The sequence below is a fragment of the Mytilus trossulus genome, chromosome 6 (genome assembly GCF_036588685.1).
Source record: "Mytilus trossulus isolate FHL-02 chromosome 6, PNRI_Mtr1.1.1.hap1, whole genome shotgun sequence".
NCBI classification, from domain to species: domain Eukaryota; kingdom Metazoa; phylum Mollusca; class Bivalvia; order Mytilida; family Mytilidae; genus Mytilus; species Mytilus trossulus.
This window is the reverse complement of record NC_086378.1, coordinates 89303029-89324384: the sequence shown is the minus strand read 5'-3', so window position 1 is coordinate 89324384 and position 21356 is coordinate 89303029. Positions and strand designations below refer to the sequence as shown.

At 31.7% G+C, this 21356-nt stretch overlaps 1 protein-coding gene across 1 annotated transcript; it reads left to right on the top strand.

Annotated features, from left to right (window-relative positions):
- Positions 1–1756: 1756 nt before the first annotated feature.
- On the top strand, positions 1757–18399 carry LOC134722187 (sodium-coupled neutral amino acid transporter 7-like). Its single transcript, XM_063585770.1, has 9 exons — positions 1757–2062; positions 5711–5832; positions 6255–6453; positions 8819–8960; positions 12909–13001; positions 13856–13913; positions 14655–14914; positions 15530–15729; positions 16042–18399. Exons 1-9 carry the CDS (start codon positions 1951–1953, stop codon positions 16230–16232), a joined length of 1377 nt encoding a protein of 458 aa, XP_063441840.1. The 5' UTR covers positions 1757–1950; the 3' UTR covers positions 16233–18399.
- Positions 18400–21356: the final 2957 nt, after the last annotated feature.

The following is a 21356-nucleotide window of genomic DNA, read 5'->3' as shown; positions in this document are numbered from 1 at the left end:
GAGTTTAAAAAACATGGCATTCTCTACATTGAAAGAAATTCCGGTACTAAATCAGGAATATGTGTTCAAGGCATAAGTCAGGCAAGTTGATGTCATTTAGCTTTTGATTTTGCCATTTGACAGAGACATATATAGAACATATGTCTCACATTTGATAAGGGACCCTCTGTCAGTATCAATTTTCTTTATCTTCATGGAGTCGAATATTTCAAAAACTACGTAAAATTTATTATATATTTTTGATTTCTGATATTTTTCTTTTTGTCAAACACTGTGATTTATACAACTATGCTGATGATAACACCCTCTCAAAAACAGGTACTACTTTGGAATCAGTAATTAAACTCTTAGAGGAAGATAGTAATTCCCTAATCTCATTGTTCTCTTTCAACAAAATGCATGCATACCCAGAAAAATTCCAGGCAAATTCAATAGGTAAAAAACACACACTCAAAATATTATTTTCAACATAAAATGTGACGATGAAGTGAAACTTCTTGATGTAACAGTAGACTTTAAACTGGACTTCAACTCTCAATCTCAAATATTTGCAAAAAAGCTGCACGACAACTAAACGTTCTAAAAAGAATTGGCACCCATCTCACCAGACTTTCTAAACTAACAATATACCACTCATTTATTATGTCAAACCTCAGCTACTGTCCTCTTACATGGCACTTCTGCAGTGAACAAAATACAAAGAAAATAGAAAAAATACAAGAAAGAGCACTCAGATTTATTTACGACGACTACACACATTCCTATGATACACTTCTTGAACATTCTAAGCTACCAGCACTAACAATTAGAAGATTGAGAACCATGGCATTATAGATACATATAAAATAATTAATAAATCTAGTCCAGAATTCCTACATAATTTGATAAATATTAAAGAAAATTCATATAACTTCAGGAACAAAGGCATAGCAGATATACCACGGCCAAAACAACAAGGTATGGTAAGAAAAGCTTCAGTTATGAGGCAGCAAAAACTCTGGAACTATCAACGTTTGGCCAGTTCAAAAATGTTAACTCCACCTGGTGTCTTTCAGAGAAATGTACATGCAGTTCTTGTAAATAATGTACTTATTTGCTGCCCCACAACTTGATCTCTAAGCTGCTGTTTGTTTTGTGTTTTTATTATGATCCTTTTGCAGTTATTTTATTTTTTGTTTAGCCATTTATTCTTCTGCTTATGCATTACCTTCGCTATATATAGCTGCATGCAGTCTTTTGTTTGTCATGGCTCATAGTACTTAAATTTTGCATGTCAGTGCTACTCTGATATAAATACTATGTGCTACTATATATGTGCTGATATTAGACATTTGTTTTAATATATCTTGCTAAGCTTTTATTCTGCATGTGCTATCTATGCATTGATAGATATTATATGTGCTGTCTGTCTGTATGTTTGGTTTGTTTGTGTAACTGATGTTATTACATGTATGTTTTGTTTGTTTTAAATATCAGTCGGTTAAAGAGCTCTTAAGAGCTCATGTTCTTTGTTATTATGTATATATGCAACCCGACTTTAAATAAAGATTACTTTTCTTTACTTTACTTTACTTTATACATGTTATATAAAAATAAATAAATACGTGAATGTGGTCACTAAATTTGTCCCAAATATATAACAAGTGGACATTATTTTACGTAACTTGTAATCAGGGTGAAATGTACACAGTGTTTATTCCAAAGGTTGTCAACGAATATATACGAGCAAACGTAGTGCGTTGCTATGAAAACTGGATTATTAGTGACAAGAATGCTGTTATCATTTACTTTCTCTGTACGCCTCTTGTCATTATCACGTGATAGTTCAAAATGTCTGCCTCCTGATCGTTTGAAAATGTATACAATATAGTTCTAGAGGGCGAGATCCTTAACAGCATGACTTAATCATCACAATTCGGAATACAGAAAAATAACATTGTTTTAATCAAAATGACTTCAGTTCAAAACAGACACTATTCAGTGAATGCAAGTATCATAGATGAAGGGGAGTTGAATTCGTTGCTGGATAGAGTACAAGACTCAGGAAATAGAACAGGCAGAGGCACGTCTACGTTTATAAAATTACCATTATACTATGAAAATATTATATAACTTCCCACATTAATTATAAATCGACAGGCTTGGGACAGCTGACCAAAGTATGTTATAAATTGTCCAGTTGCAAATATTTCATGAATGTTCAGGACGAATAGTTCCCAAAATGAATAACAACCCCACAATTGATTTATACTTCTAAAGTGCTAATAATGAAAAATCTTTTAAGTAAACTATTTTAAAAATATGTACACCTCTGAGGACAAGGAGGAGCCAAACATTTCTACAATTTAACTTTTTTTTCTTAACCTAAAAGCAAGGACGTAAATTATGTTAGTTATACGTCCTTGCTAAAAGTCATTGAGAAAAGACCATAGCGGTGCACTTCCCTTTATACTGCAGCCAATGCAGTTGATGATTTTTCCATTTTTCATCAATTTTTACCCATTTGTGGGCTGTTGTCATGAAAAAAAATTACAGTAACAGTGTCAGAATTAAACTCTTTTTATCAATTCAATATTACCAAGATGAAGTGGACCAATCTAAATAAATTATAAAAAGGAAAATATCTTATAGGTAGGTGTAATTTAATTTAAGAAAGTTTTATTTATTTCTGTTGCTTTCTTGTTTCAAATATACACACAAGGTCGTCACAATAAGAGATGGACTAAGAGACCAAAACGTAGTGAAGGGTGACAACATTGCATTTTTACAGGCTGATGTTGAATTCACTGGTACACCTTTGTTGTCATTTAAACACACAACCAATGATGAGATTCGAACTATCATACAAAAGGCACCTAACAAGTCCTGCGAGCTTGATCCGATTCCGTCGAACCTCTTGAAACAGTGTTCCGAAGTTGTCGTGCCACTAATTTCAGATATCGTGAATGCATCATTCGACGAGAAAATCGTGCCGTCAGGTTTCAAACAGGCTATTGTGAGACCCCTTCTGAAAAAACCGGGACTTGATTCTGAAATTTACAAAAACTACAGACCGGTGTCAAATTTACCTTTTATTTCAAAAACTCTAGAAAAGGTAGTTGATAATAGACTTGATGTTCATTTGGACTCTAACTCATTGTGTGATCCACTCCAGTCAGCATACAGACCACGCCATTCAACTGAAACAGCATTAGCTAGAGTACATCATGATATAAATGCAGCTTTAGACAAACATTCATCAGTGGTATTAGTGCTTCTGGACCTTTCCGCTGCATTCGATGTCATAGATCACAGAATTCTCCTGGAACGTCTGTCGTTTGCGTATGGTATAACTGGTTGCGCTCTCGAATGGATTAAGTCGTATCTGACAGATAGACATCAGCGTGTTGTAATTGGAACAACTACATCAAAGAAATGTCATCTTACATTCGGTGTTCCACAAGGTTCCGTGCTGGGCCCGAAATTGTACTGTCTTTTCTCGAAGCCAATTGGTGAAATATGCCGTCGTCATGACATGACATATCACTGCTATGCGGACGATACACAAGTGTACATGGTTATCAAGCCGATAGACAACTGGGAGAATTATTTTTCTAAACTTGAATTGTGCCTTTCCGACATTAGTTCATGGATGTCAACAAATATGCTCAAACTTAATCAAGATAAAACCGAACTTATCATTTTCACACCGAAGCATCTGAAGGCAAGTGTACCAAATCTCCAACTCAAAGTCGGCAATACAGTGATAAATAGTGTATCCTGCGTGAAAAACCTAGGTGTATACTTTGATCAACACCTTACGATGGAACGGCAAATTTCTGCCATAGTAAAATCTTGTCATTTTCACATCAGTAACATTGGGCGTATTCGCAGCTATATAACAACATCTGCTTGCAAGACGCTAGTGAACAGTCTAGTTACATCCAGACTTGATTATGGGAACATTCTGCTGAACGGTATTAACAAAACTACGATGAACAGATTACAAAAGGTACAAAATACAGCAGCTCGTCTTATCACCAGGACAAGAAAACATGAACATATTACGCCGATACTTGCCGATTTACATTGGTTACCCGTCCAATACAGACCACAATTCAAAATACTAACTTATGTGCACTGCGCTTTGAATGGCATTGGTCCTGCGTACATTCGGGAACTAGTCAATTTGCACGTACCAAACCGATCTCTGCGTTCAAGCACAACTAAACTACTTACCGTTCCAAAAGTGCGGACAAAGACGTACGGTGAAAGACAATTCGATTGGGCAGCGGCATCTCTTTGGAATAATCTCCCGAACAGTTTAAGACAATGCAAGTCCTTGGGGTGTTTTAAATCCAAGCTAAAAACTCACTTTTATCGCATTGCTTTTTAATCAGACTTTTTCCTTTCTCTTTTACGGGTTTTTACTAGTTTATGTAGTTTTGTATAAACTTTTAATGCATCTTATTTGTGATTTTTGCTTGTTTTGCATGTTTTTAACCTAGATTGCTATTTATTTTTTAATTTGTTGTTTTACAATGTTTCTTTTGAATGGACCTTTTATATTATGGTAGGCATTTTTATTTTATTTTTTATGTTAGTACTTGAATCTAACACAGTATATGTTTTATGTTTTTGTCTTTGATTTGTTTTTATTATTATGCTTAATGTACAGCGCCTTAGAGTAATTTTTATTTTTTATATAGGGCGCTCTATAAATTTTCATTATTATTATTATTATTATTACTATACTGACATGACTGATCATGCTGGATAATTTGGTAAACATGGTAAATTTTGGATTTTTCTTAATTTTTTTTTAAGAAACATATATTCTTTTAAATTATCAGCTTTTGACTCAGAATTTTATATTTTTTCAACGCGTTACCGAATACCAAGTTAGAGAAACGTAAAGTAGTGACATCAAGCATTTATTCTGTACAATTCTTGGGGAAAATATACTGCTTCATATTTTCTATATACATGTATACCACAAACTCATCAGAAAATTTCTTATTACAAGTGCTCTTAATTGACAGAATGTTGTAGGTAACCTGTAGAAAAATAACACAAACTGGAGTCAAAAGGCGGTAATATGAAAACAGTCTATTAGATTTGTTTAATTGACCACTTCTTAATGTCCGCCTTGAAGCTTCCTAATTTTGTCTTTTCTTATTGGACATGTTGGATTATCAATGATTATCAGTTGAACTCTACTGATCAGTTTCCATTAATTACTTGTTAGATTACATATTTAAATGATATCACCAGTTAACTTAGACACCGTTTACACTGGCAATGAAATTGAATCGATCTTGAAAAGACCAGTTTGTGTTTACATTGCACAAGCAAGATCGATCAAGATTGATCTTATTTAATCCAGTGCATTTACACTGCAACATAAAAAGAACTGATCTGACCTTTATTTTCATATCTAAATATAACATTCACGTGAATAAAGGATCGATCCCGATCAATTTAAGCGTTTACACCAAAAAAAAATTGATTCAAATAAGATCTTTTTAAGACCACCACTAGATGTAGACTTTTTAAGTCTGATTGAAGATCAAAATAATCTCTTTACATTGGACCAAAGATCGATCTTTTTTGTCAGTTTAAACAGGGTTTTACAATTGTGGGATAATCTTGTTTTGCCTTTTAATTTTTTGCCAGAATCATTATCATGATTATGTTATCTGTCTAATGTTTCATACATTGTTAATTTTAGGATCATCATGGTATGCCTCAGTATTTTTGGTAGTGAATGCAGCATTAGGAGCTGGACTTTTAAATTTCCCTGACTCCTACAGACAAGCTGGAGGAGTCATGATAGCAGTAGTTATACAGGCAGTAAGTATTCTGCATCAGATGTAAAAGGCCAACTCATCAAAACAAATCTAAATAGTGTATTCTAACACTTGATCTGCATTTTATAGTAACAGGATAGTCAACCATGACGATGGTCACTTAGTTGTAGAAGTAAAAGTAGAAGAATGTGAGGGAAAGTAAAATAAAAAAAATACTGAACTGAAAATTCCAAAAAAGGAAAGTCACTAATCAAATGGCAATATCAAAAGCTCAAACACATCAAATAAATGGATAATGACTGTCAAATTTCTGACTTGGTAAAGGCATATTCTTATGTACAATGTAGAAAATGGTGGATTGAACCTGGTTTTATAGCTAGCTAGTGATTTATTTCAGAGAACTTTGGTGTGGTGTTTGTGGTTCATGTATTACAGTATTTTAGGATGCCAATGATTTTATTTTAGATATTTTTGGTGTTCGTTGTATTTGCTATACTGATCCTGGCATATTGTTCTGACATTAAGAGTACAGATACCTACCAGGATGTGGTCCTGTCTGTGTGTGGTAGGAATGCCCAGAGACTGTGTGCCTTCGTGGTAATGACTTACTGTTTTGGAACTTGTATTACATTCCTAATTATAATAGGAGACCAGTGGGAAGAATGTAAGTAAAAAGAAAAAAATTGAAAATTATGTAAGATATTGTTTTGTTGCTTTTAAAATATTGGAGGCATTCAATTTTATGCAGTATCAGCATTATTAATGGCATGCATTATGTGTTTAGTCCAGAAATTAAAAAAAGTTTGTATGTAAAAATAATGACAGACAGAACATGCAGAAAGAGTAAATGTATACAGACAATTTGTAATAATGACTTTTCATGTATGTTTTTTTTGTAAGAATCTATACTTTTGATTTGCTGACAATATTTGAAAGGCATTCAAGAATTCGATTTTATTTTACTTTCCCAATCTAATACAACATTTATGACAGAACATGCTTCTCAGAAAAACATCACAAAAATGCAAAGAAATGTGAATAAGATATTTTCATATAACTATTAATTTCATGGTAATGACGGTTGTAGCATGAAAACATATATATAAGAATTGAATACTTCTTTTATGGCCTATTTATGGGCATTATATTTTCTGGTCTGTGTGTCTGTCCTTTTGTCCATCTGTCTGTCCTGCTTCAGGTTAAAGTTCTTGGTCGAGGTAGTTTTTTTTTTTTTTTAACTTTTGAATTTTTTATTTCCAACAATTACAACATATACATGATATACATACAATATAATACATATAAGATAAATACAATGTCATTTTTATAAATAAATCTTAATTGGAAATATTTTACATTTTCTATTGAAAAGATAAAAAAGTAAAAAAGAATAAAAAAAAGTAAAATGAAATAGAAAATAAATAAAGAAGGAAAACAAAAAAACAAAAAATAAAAACAAAACTCAAAGGGATTATCCAGTTACATCCCTATCTTTATTTTTAATATCACATAATTATGCTGAAAAAAAAAATTGAAAATTTACGAGACATATTTCTTTCGTAACAGCCATCAACACGATCAAGTACATAACATGGCAATAATATTTTCTTTAAAAAAGATTATAATTAAGTTGTCATAAGTAATTGTAACAACAACAAAAAAGACATTAGCCGGTATACAATAATAGTTTTCAAAAACATTCCATACATTGTCAAATTCAGTTATCTTTTTATTTTTTACAGCTATCATACTCTCTAATTTATACATGTCTTTCAGTTTCATTATAATTGCTTGCAATGAGAGATTGTTTTTAAAGCATCTAGAATTATACATATATTGTTTAATATAAAGAAAAATCATGTTATATGGGTTGTTGGGAAATATCTTGGATAAGTCTCCAAAAAGAAAGTTTAATTTATTCATTGGGAGACTTATTCCACCGGAAAGGAACCAGTTATCAACATCCTGTAGAAAATCTTGTACAGTATTGCAATTCCAAAATAGGTGTTCTATAGACTCATTATCTGATTTACAAAATGTACACAAAGGATCATCAGTCAATTTTATTTTAACTAAATACTGATTTGTGGCAATAATGCAATGGTTAATCCTATATTGCAGCCACTGTAATTTACTATTTTTAGTAACAGCAAAAGGCAGTCTGAAAATCTTTTTCCAGTTCAAGTTCTGTTCACCTAAAATTTTAACCCACTTAAGCTGTCCAGTAGGAATAACATTATTTCTTGTCAGTACAGAATACATATCTTTTGATCCTTTACAATGTTTTAAAAATATTTGTAGACATGATGGTATAAAAGGACAAGCTAATTTGTAAGATCCTTTAGGGAAAGATTTGGATGCCTCTTTCACTGCCGAAATAACACTGCTAAATTTAAGAAAATCTGTGTTAATGTTATATATTTGCTTAAATTGATCAAATGAAATATACAATCCATTTTGGTCAACTATATCATTTACAAATCTAATACCACTTTTGAACCAATCTTGATAAAATACTGATTTATGACCAATCTTAATATTATTATTTAGCCATAGTGGATTTGATAAAAATGAATCATAATGAATGGTCGAGGTAGTTTTTGGTGAAGTTGCAGTCCAATCAACTTGAAACTTAGTAAACATGTTCCCTATGATATGATCTTTTTAATTTTTATGCCAAATTAGAGATTTTATCCCATTCTCACGGTCCACTGAACATAAAACATGATAGTGTCGATGGGGCAACTGTGTACTTTGGACACATTCTTGTTTATAATATTATAAGGTGTGAAAGTGTTGATCTTTTGCACATTTTTAAAATGATGTACTTCAATACTTCATAGAAAATGTGCTTCGGTCAACATTTTTACACTCTGATACTATTACAAAAGGAAGCATTCAAATTCGTAAATAAAAATATCATGCTGTAGAAATAAATTTTAATTTGGCAGTGATAAACATCTTAACATTATCTTACAATCATAAGAGCAAAATACAACAATACCAGATATTTTATTTGTATATTTCAGTCTTACTGTTTATTGCCAGAGATTTTTACTGTAAAGAGCATCCCTGGTATTTGGACAGAATCAGTACAATATGTGTTACATCGTTCTTATTTATTCTACCTATATGCTTCCCTAAAAGGATAGATTTTCTTAAATATCCAAGGTATAGATATATTTATTTTATTATACTTCACTTTAAAATGCCATATTTTGATTGGCTAAGACGAGGGTGTCAATTTACTCTATCACATGGCTGAGCGGGTGACAATTTTTTTAGCTCACCTGGCCCGAAGGGCCAAGTGAGCTTTTCTCATCACTTGGCGTCCGTCGTCCGTCGTCGTCCATCGTCGTCCATCGTCGTCCGTCGTCGTTAACTTTTACAAAAATCTTCTCCTCTGAAACTACTGGGCCAAATCAAACCAAACTTGGCCACAATCATCATTGGGGTATCTAGTTTAAAAAATGTGTGGCGTGACCCGGTCAACCAACCAAGATGGCCGCCACAGCTAAAAATAGAACATAGGGGTAAAATGGAGTTTTTGGCTTATAACTCAAAAACCAAAGCATTTAGAGCAATCTGACATTGGGTAAAAATGTTCATTAGGTCAAGATCTATCTGCCCTGAAATTTTCAGATGAATCGGTCAATCGGTTGTTGGGTTGCTGCCCCTGAATTGGTAATTTTGAAGAAATTTTGCTGTTTTTGGTTATTATCTTGAATATTTTTATAGTTAGAGATAAACTGTAAACAGCAATAATGTTCAGCAAAGTAAGATCTACAAATAAGTCAACATGACCAAAATGGTCAGTTGACCCGTTTAGGAGTTATTGCCCTTTATAGTCAATTTTTAACCATTTTTCGTTAATTAAAGTAATCTTTTACAAAAATCTTCTCCTCTGAAACTACATGGCCAAATTAATCCAAACTTGGCCACAATCATCTTTGGGGTATCTAGTTTAAAAAATGTATGGTGTGACCTGGTCAACCAACCAAGATGGCCGCCACGGCTAAAATTAGAACAAAGGGGTAAAATGCAGTTTTTGGCTTATAACTCAAAAACCAAAGCATTTTGAGGAAATCTGACATGGGATAAAAATGTTTATCAGGTCAAGATCTATCTGCCCTAAAATTTTCAGATGAATCGGTCAATCGGTTGTTGGGTTGCTGCCCCTGAATTGGTAATTTTGAGGAAATTTTGCTGTTTTTGGTTATTATCTTGAATATTATTATAGATAGAGATAAACTGTAAACAGCAATAATGTTCAGCAAAGTAAGATCTACAAATAAGTCAACATGACCAAAATGGTCAGTTGACCCGTTTAGGAGTTATTGCCCTTTATAGTCAATTTTTAACCATTTTTCGTAAATTAAAGTAGTCTTTTACAAAAATCTTCTCCTCTGAAACTACTTGGCCAAATTAATCCAAACTTGGCCACAATCATCTTTGGGGTATCTAGTTTAAAAAATGTGTGGCGTGACCTGGTCAACCAACCAAGATGGCCGCCACCGCTAAAAATAGAACATAGGGGTAAAATGCAGTTTTTGGCTTATAACTCAAAAACCAAAGCATTTTGAGGAAATCTGACATGGGATAAAAATGTTTATCAGGTCAAGAACTATCTGCCCTGAAATTTTCAGATGAATCGGTCAATCGGTTGTTGGGTTGCTGCCCCTGAATTGGTAATTTTGAGGAAATTTTGCTGTTTTTGGTTATTATCTTGAATATTATTATAGATAGAGATAAATTGTAAACAGCAATAATGTTCAGCAAAGTAAGATCTACAAATAAGTCAACATGACCAAAATGGTCAGTTGACCCCTTTAGGAGTTATTGCCCTTTATAGTCAATCTTTAACCATTTTTCATAAATCTAAGTAATCTTTTACAAAATCTCCACTGAAACTACTAGGCCACAATCATCTTTGGGGTATCTAGTTTGAAAAATGTGTCTGATGACCTGGCCATTCAACCAAGATGGCCGCCAAGGCTAAAAATAGAACATAGGGGTAAAATGCAGTTTTTTGCTTATAACTATGAAACCAAAGCATTTAGAGCAAATCTGACAAGAAGTTAAATTGTTAATCAAGTCAATATCTATCTGCCCTGAATTTTTCAGATGAATTGGACAACTGGTTGTTGGGTTGCTGCCCTCCAATTGGTAATTTTTAAAGAAATTTTGCCGTTTTTGGTTATCTTGAATACTATTATAGATAGCGATAAACTGTAAACAGCAATAATGTTCAGCAAAGTAAGATCTACAAATAAGTCAACATGACCTAAATGGTCAATTGACCCCTTAAGGAGTTATTGCCCTTTATAGTCAATTTTTAACAATTTTCATTAATTTGGTAAATTTATGTAAATTTTTACCAAATATAGTTCTCTGTTACTAATGGGCAAAGTTCATGATAGATATAATTGTAAGAAGCAAAATCGTTCAGTAAAGTAAGAACTTCAAACACATCACCATCACCAAAATACAATTTTGTCATGAATCCATTTGTGTCGTTTGTTTAATATGCACATAGACCAAGGTGAGCGACACAATGTTACCGCTCGTCTAGACCAATCAGAAATCAATAATTCAAAAAAACAATGAATTGAATTAACATCAAGGAATTAAATACAATGCTTCAGTTCTATTTTTTGGCTCAGATTTTATTATCGACTGTAAAAATAAATAAAATAAAACATCTTGCTTGACTTTTGTTGGGTTTTTTCTAATGCCTGTAACATTGTTATGAACGTGACGTCATAGAAAATACTTTTTGATAAAAGTAATCTGTAAAAGCCAATAATGATAGGACATTCAGTATAATTGAGTATAATTCAGTAGATTGGGATTGGCAATATTTTCTCAGGGTACCAATCTGCTCTATCACCGTCTCAGCTATGTGTTATTTATATAGTATTATAGGGACTCATTGTTTTGTATAGTTTAAAATTGAGAATGGCAATAGGGAATAACAACCCACCCAAAGAGCAGATAACAGCTGAAGGCCACCTATGGGTCCTCAATATACCAATTAGAAGGGAATCAGCACTGAATGGGCACATATTTTTACCACAGAACACTATACAAAAAGCACATTTTCAAAGCACATACAGAACACGTTCAAAATAAATGTAACATTATTTATTAGCATTGCTTCTGAAATATCATTTAGACATTTAAAATATAATTTAGTTAGTACACTAATGTCAATTGTAAACAGAATGATACCCCATGTCCATTATTTGTACATGATGTCAGGTGACATAAAACCAAACTGTAAATTAACTTCTAAAGAACTAAATTCTTTAGCATGTCTAGTACCCCAAGGTTGAAACATTTTGACATGCTTAAAGATCATTTAATATACAATTTAAATGTACAAGAAAACTCAGAAAGAGAACAGTCTTAAAAGTGATGACATTTGTTTCAAAGTGGGAATATTTGCATTGAAACAATAACATTTTTCAAGCAAGAACGTTAGTATACAAATGACTGATTTCAGTGGTATCTTTTGAAATGACTCAGAATGAAAATTGCTTTGATCATAGCCTTCTATACCAAGGAAATATACACACTCTTCAATGTTCTTAATAAAACATACATAAATTATCATCCAAAGTGATTATTGGCATTTTTATGCACTAGATGGTGTTTGGTAGATTTTAGTGTTAACAAGATGCACAGTTTGTCATAGATATGAAAAATATCTGAAAACCATTATTTTTATGAAGGCTTTGGTAAGGAATATGGTGCTCAAGATATATATGGAAACTTCACGTATCTATAACAATACCTGGAATGTAAGATTCATAATATAACATTTTGATTACTGTAAATTCAGAAATTATTGCCTGCATTTATTATTGTGATTTTGTCATTTTAGACTTAAAAGCGATTTTAATTTTAACGATTTTAATCAAAATCCTGTTTAAACATTCAAATATTTCAAAATGCGAGTTTAAATTATTGCATTTACAACTCTGTCGCATTTTTTGCAACAATGAAAACCTCGCAATAATTTCTGATTTTACAGTATCTTGAATTTTATTACTTGTAATAAACTGACACGTAATATTGTAAATATAAATAATTTATTATGATTTTGTCTTTTGACAGTATGTTTGGAGTGGTTGCTATATTGTATGTGGAGATTTTAGTTTTTTACAAATATTTTTATCACCAGATACCACCAGGCCCTATAAAAACAAAGTAAGTAAAGCATCTCTAATTTCAGCACTTCTATCATATATTGAGATCCTGACCTGTCTCAATACCCTGTTAAACTAAACTGCATTTAAACACATATTTATAGCATTTCGGAATAACTTGCTTTGAAAACATTGTCTTCTCTCAAAGCATAACATTTCTCTACTTAGATACTTATTTAGTATATTGGTCGAAGACTAGTTATCACTAGAAAGTGCTAGATATATTATTTCATGTTTTCTAATCTTGAGTTCCACTTTAAAGTTCAAGTCTAGTATTGTAATTAACCTGTATATAACTATACCCATCTATGATAGCAGAAGGGGCATTATGTTTTTTGGTCTGTGGGTGTGTTCCTCTGTTCGTCCATTCATTTATTTGTCGGTCCGTCTGTCAGTCTGTCCCGCTTCAGGTTAAAGTTTTTGGTCAAGGTAGTTTTTGATGAATTTGAATTACAAACAACTTGAAACTTAGTACACATTTTCCTTCTGATATGACCTTTCTATTTATAATGACAAATTAGAGTTTTTACCCCTATTTCACTATCCACTGAACATGGACAATGATAGTGTGAGTGGGGCAACTGTGTACTATGGACACATTCTTTTTTTTTTATAATTCACCTGCATGTAATAATAATTTAGTTGAAGAAAAAAAACCATTGTTGTTTTAATGTGTTAATTATTTTAGGCCAGACACCGCCACATTATTGATGTGTTTCTCTAGTTAATGTAATGCATGTTAAAGGCTGTACTTCGACTTATAATTTTTTACTTTAACATATTATGACTTTGGATGGGGAGCTAATATATTGGCACTCTTACGACATCTTCTTATTTATATTATTTACATTTTAGGCCTGACCACTTTATTGATGTGTTTCTAGTTGTGCCAACTATATGTTTTGCTTACCAAGTAAGTTATTGTAGTGACATTTAAGATGTTTTAGCTACTGACCTTCGTCAGTTTCTTTTTTTACTCCTTATACACTTTACTTTCACAATCATTAAGATGTAATAAAACCAATTGTTGGATTGCTGCCACTATAATAGGTAATTTTAAGGTATATTATGAACAAAGGAGTAATTCCAGTAAGACCCCTTTTTGGCCCCAATATTTAGCAGTTTTACAAAATTGTTAAAATGTAACATTTTAGTTATATATTGGACAGTAGAATGCTTCTGCTACATGAATATGGCCTGTTTTTGACAAAACAGTGAACATATATAGAGTTCTAACCATTATAAAATAATTTTCTAAGATCAATATTTAGAAATGTCTTGATTTTAGAGAGTAAATAAAGTCTAGATGATATAGATGAACACTAGTAATTAATATAGCCTGTCCAGGACAGATAAGAGTCAATTTAAAGACAATATTACAGATACAAAGAACATTTAAATGGAATTTTTTAGCCACTCTTTGATATATTATTGAAAAGCAAAAATGATCATTGATGAACAATTTAAGTAAGCGATTCAGGCTCTAGAGAGCCTAGAGCTGGTTTCTTATGATATTTTTTTTCTTCATTAGTAGCTAATTTTGTCTACTTTTTTTTTACTTTTTTTTTAAATATTTGGGATGAGCTTGATTCAAAAATGTGTCTATATCATGAAAATAAAATAATAAAATATATTAAACTTTTTATATTTCCAGTGCCATGTTAGTATTATACCTATATATTCCTGTATGGAGAATAGAAATCTGAAGGAGTTTTCCAAAACAATATCCTGTGCCATGTTGTTATGTATAATAACTTATACAGGTACGGCTGTATGTGGATACTTGACGTTTGGTGAGAACATAACAGCAGACATCTTACTGTCATATGATCCAGATATATGTGTGATAATTGCTGTGATACTTATTGCATTCAAGACATATACCACCTACCCAATTCTACTTTTCTGTGGAAGGTATGTGCATACTGTAATTTGTATTTATTATAGAAACTGTTGAACAATTGATAAAAATCTGAAATAGTTTGGCATTTAATAATATTACCAAATTTTATTTCAAAATGCAAGTTTATAATTAAGTAAAACCTATATATCCTGCCCTAATTTTAATTATCTAATTTTTGCAATACTTAAAACATCCTGGCTACAAGACTGGTAATAGTTATTGAGTAATAACTCATCATAGATACCAGGATTCAAATTTATCCTTATATATATGTTTTATACACTTTAGTCAATAGGATTTACAGGTACACTGTACCATGATTGTGAGCAATTCATGTTAATTTCAACAGGAAAACAGCAAAACATATCATCATTGCTGTAAGAACCTATTTCTTGTATGCAAACTGTTTTTCTTCATATCTTAATCAATAACAAGAATGTGTCCAAAGTACAGGGATGTCCCACTTGCTTTATCATTTCAATGTTTAATGGACCTTGAATTTGGGTTACAGACAGACAGACCAGAAAACATAATGCCCCTTTATTATGGTTGGTGGGGCATAACAAGTATACAAATGTTGCCATTATTTATCATTAAACATACTTTTCGTTAAACTTTTTTTTCAGGGCTGCCTTAGTCAGTTTATGGGTAGATATCAGGAAAATGAGCCTGCATGAGATAGAAGACTCTGAGAAGAATAGACGAATTATAGTTACCATAGTTTGGTTCATACTGACTTTACTACTAGCAGTGTTTATACCTAATATAGGTGTAGTTATACAGATACTAGGGGCATTTGCTGCTGTTTTTATATTTATCTTCCCAGGTAAGAAAGTTTTTATAAAATAAAATATAGGGTACATGTCAATTTGGCAGGAAGCCAATAAAACCATAAAACAACCAAAAATAATAAGGGGTCTAGAGTTCAACATGAAGACAGGTGTTCATTTAAAACAAGGGTATTGAACTTTATTATGCTCCATGTTGAAGGATGTACTTTTCTTTGAAATTGTGACTTGGATTTAGAGTTGTCTCATTGACACTCATACCACATCTTCTTAAATTTATTGAAACTTTTTTTATCATTTCGTTTTGAATGTGAACTTTTTAAAACCAATATATATTTTTCTTTAAACAGGAATGTGTATGATGTCAGCAGTACAGAATTTAGTGGACGATGGAATCTGGACGAGAAGATTGAGAGGATTAGCCATATTTGCCTGTGCATTCATTTTAATAGGAGCTTTTATATTTGGTTTGACATTGACCCAGTCTGTTATAGCAGATAAGAATGGCGTCAAGGCAGATAAATCAAAGTATACATGTTAATGATTGTGTCACTAGTCTGTTATAGCAGATAAGAATGGCGTGAATGCAGATAAATCTAAGTATACATGTTAATGTTTGTGTCACTAGTCTGTTATAGCAGATAAGAATGGCGTCAAGGCAGATAAATCGAAGTATACATGTTAATGTTTGTGTCACTAGTCTGCAACAAAAGGAATACTCATGTCTCGTTATTGTGTATAGTTGAAATGTTCATGACCACGATTATTTTACTGCCATGATTTTATCTATCACTATATATTTCATAAAACTGCCAGTATGAATGATTTGCACAAAGTCTGGCTGACTAATATTTGTATTAGATATTAGAAATTTAATTGTTCATCAGATTCTATCATATTAAGATAGAGACTTTCAATCAACCGAACTCAAATCACAATTTACCTGCTATGAAAATTATTAACATTTGGTAATTAGTGTTTTGCCAATTAAATTAGACAAGTATTTCTTGGTAAGATAAATGAACCTCTTATACATCCATTTTAACTGCGCTATATTTTGAAATTCAGTGCTTTATTTATTTAAAAAATATTCGGGTATTAAAATATTTGTGTAAATTAATTAGAATTATCAATAAAGAAGTATGTTCTCCAGGTTGATCACCAATTTCTCGTTTTTGTTGTTCCTTTTTTGCAAACTTGTCATGCGCAAAATCTGTATGTTATAATATGTAAAAATATCCTTCTTTGTACCATTAAATTGGTTTTATAAGAAAATAAAGAATCTGGTAAAATCTGGATGCTAAGTTTACTTTTAGAATTGTTATAGTATGAGCTTTGAGAATCTGCAAGTGAAATTTCTATTTGTTTAATAAAAATATATTTATGGTTGAAATACTTATATGGTTTAGCCCATTGATGATTAAACCAGTATATACATATATGGTCCAAGTATTGCATGGTCTGAGACATATACACAAGTTTTTGATAAGGCAGGAATTTTAGTGTAAGCTGTTATTTTTGAAGTCATGATTTAGTTCTTTGTAATAATGGGCATTTCAACTGTTTTCACCTGCCAATCAATTTATTGTATTTCTAAGTGATATTGTTTATTATTGTATTGTTGTAATATGTACTACTACCTGGACATGTTGGAAATGTTACAAATTATAAGGAAGCTTAAAAAGTGTTGATACCCAACTGTCTGAAACTGTCATTTAATGTATATTATTTTGCATTGCATATTAAATATTAGATAATTCAGTTTTCCTGTCAGATCACACACTTTATCTTTTTATTGTTACAGAACTTGATATCATAGGATTTGCCATTCACTTCTTAATAGGAGGCATTGTATCATCTAAATTTGTATTGTGTAGAGATAGTCCATGAGATTATTTATAAATTTCCAAATTTTCATTGTGATTTGTAATCAAGTTTGGCTGATAAAATAGTGTAACTCTCTTAAAAGTCCAAAAATCATAATGATTCTTAGTATGATAAATATGTTGATGCATTCTCCACAATCAAAGAAAGCGTTAAAGTACTTTACACATTATTACACAAACCCTAGTGATTGTTTTGTGAAAAAAAGTTTTCAAATATTAATTTCACAATTTGACAATCTACAGTACTATAAATTGTGACTTATAATAAGTGAGCCACAACATATGCTAATTATTAACTGTTATTCTCCTCTTATATTTAATGTGTTTCCCTCAGTTTTAGTTTGTTACCCCGATTTTTTTTTGGTCCATGGATTTATGAGTTTTGAACAGGGGTATACTACTGTTGCCTTTATATAACATTAAAAGAATTTCAAAAACTTCAATTATTTTGGCTTTAATGATATTAAAAGAATCGATAAGGCCCCAGTTGACAACTTTATAGACAGATGGTACAATTATTTAACATGTTTAATGAGATCTACCATTTGTAGCAGATGAAGGAGTAGAATATATCTATTTGACACACGTAGTTACCATGTTAAGTGCAATTTTATTTTATATTTTTCTTTCATTATACTTTGTGTTCTTTTTATTTATGGAACAAAAATGTCAGTTGATTGACACTGGAATCTTTACTTGTTTGCATGTAGCAAACACTTTACAATGATATGCAATATCTGTTCAATAATTGTGATATTTGAAACTGTATGATTTTAGTTTTAGTTTATGCACATATAATTTATATAAAAACAATTAAATTTTTATATGTCTTGATTTTTATACCAGAGTCATTTTAACCCGAGTTATGTTTATTGAAAAGTCAAATATAAAAAATAAGACACTGCAAGGAAAATTCAAAATGAAAATTCCCTAATCAAAAGGCAAAATCAAAAGCTCAAACTATTCAAATGTAAAACAACTTTCACATTCTTAACTCGGACCAGGCAGTTTCTGTTGTAGAAAGTATAGGATTAATCCTGGTTTTAAACCTAGCTCAACCTTTTACTTGAATAACAGTCACATTAATTCCATTATATTGACAAGAATTTGGGAAACAGCAGTATAAAAAGTGCTATAATCTTAATGACAATAAATCCAAGCAACTATGGCAACAAAGAAAAAAACAAAATGACATATTGAGACATTACCGACAAAGCACATATAAGCAAATATGGAAGAGAACAAAAAAAAAAATGCCTTAACAAAATTGCATTGATTGATTGATTATTGGTTGCTTAATGTCCAGTAGGAGCACAATAACACAATTGCGGGATTTATGAAAACCGAGCCACGCTCAAATTGACTTAGTAGTCAAGGTTAATAATATACAAAAACAAAAAGAAAAGATGATAGCAATGATGCAGTTATCTCTTGTTCAAATATTTTCTTACATCTAGAAATTGACAAGCAAATTTAAATGGGGGTTAGAACTGATCTTTGACAAAAGAGATTTCAATTTCTCCATTGTGAACCCTCTATTTATTGTAATAACAATTCAATAGCATTTCCATATGGGGTATTTGTAACTACTAGTCAAAATAACATTAATAGAGGGTAACTGTAAAAAGAAAACAAAAAAAACTACTGAACCAAAAGTTTCAAATCGTAATGTTGAGGTCATTCCATCGAACATTTTACTGACACTAACTATATTTGGTTGACCTTTTTTGGATATTGGTGTCACAGGTGACTGCAAATATGCCCTACATGTCATTGCCAGAATGATGTCATCCTTGACTGAATCGTCGGCTTCACTTATAAGTGACCAAAGTTTATTTGATAAATGCTATGTTCCAAAATGGCTCTATAATTTGGACCATGTATATTATTTTCTCATATCGCTTATTGTCCACACTGCTAAGAGTGAAAAATCGGTGAATTATGTTTCAAATAGGAACTCGCCAAGAATAATGCATGAACCATATTTTATTTTAAAATTTGCACGTTGTTTTCAGATAGAAAATTGGTACCGTTAATGTTATTATCCTTGTTAATTTGATTTAAGTGGTTCTTTTCTTCTATTAACTTTTTGGACGTATTTTTGTGTGTAAGAATTATATCCCTACTATTTAGTATAAACATGCATAATTGTTACGAATCATTCGAGATATATAGACACCATAGAATGGGCAGAGGGTATACTTCTGCTAGAATGGAAAGTTGGCTATTGAAACATTGAAATCGCCACATCTGTCATAGATTCTAGTTTTATGCAGTTCATCAATGTAAGAACCGAAGAAAAGATGGAGACATAACACAGACCCTCTTGTTTCGATAGTAGTCTTAATTTCCAGTTTCCTAAGACATATGAGATTCAAAGTAACAACGGAAAGGTTTGATGGAACATCATTGGTATATCTGAATTTGAATTAAAAAATTTCTGATGTTCATGTAAGTATGAGTTCCTTATAACACTTGTCAAAAACAAGAAGATCAAAGAAACCACATCATTTAACATCACCTTTATTGATGATGTTCTTTTTATTTTGCAATTTATACTTTTCTAATTGAATTCCGTTCATATGTCCCCCAGAACTTAAAATTGAGGTAACAACAGACAAGGATTCTTCTGCCTCATGTTAAGACCTATACCTCGAATTTGAGATACGCGGTCATCTCAGTACCAGAATCTATAACAAACAAAACGATTTTAATGTTGAAAATATCAATGTTCTCCACCTAAATAGCAATATACCAATTTCATCTGCAAATGGGATATAAAATTTCCCCAACTTATTCGATATTGAAGAGCTTGAAGCTGCTACTCAGACTTTGTGACACGTCACCAGTGTCTGAGTATAAAGTTGATGAACCAGGAGTATGTTAAAGAATGTCTCGTCCTTTTTTCTGAAAAGAATAAATATCGGAAGGAACCATACAACCTTGTTGATAAATATTTGGTCCAACTCACAAATAATACAAGAGGGTCTTGACATTCGTACTGGCGTTGTTTATCATCTTAAATAACGTGTTTTACTTATTTTTTCCCCTCATTGATACTTTTTTTACTGTTTATAGATATAGGAAGATGTGGTGTGAGTGCCAATGAGACAACTCTCCATCCAAATAACAATTTAAAAATTAAACCATTATAGGTTAAAGTACGGCCTTCAACACGGAGCCTTGGCTCACACCGAACAACAAGCTATAAAGGGCCCCAAAATTACTAGTGTAAAACCATTCAAACGGGAAAACCAACGGTCTAATCTATATAAACAAAACGAGAAACGAGAAACACGTATATATTACATAAACAAACGACAACTACTGTACATCAGATTCCTGACTTAGGACAGGTGCAAACATTTGCAGCGGGATTAAACGTTTTAATGGATCCAAACCTTCTCCCTTTTTCTGAAACAATAGCATTACATCACAACATAGAAAAACATACGATAAAATATCAATTGGCAGACTTAACTCAATCAAAAATGTTTAGTCTGTTTTTGCTTATATCCATTCAAATTGACCCTGTACTTGTACATACCGGCACTGTTTTATTGTGCTATCGTAACATTTTGAATTGTCTAATTTTTCAAATGTGCTTTGTCTGTATGGAATTTTGTGGTTCTTTGAAAGATATGACGTTACTCGTTATTTATACATCATTGTACTATTGATTTTTGTATTCTTGTCTAACATATTTACTTCTTTACCCTTTTGTGATTCTTTGTTGCATATTTGTTTGTTTTTATAGTGATTAAGATGATAACACAATG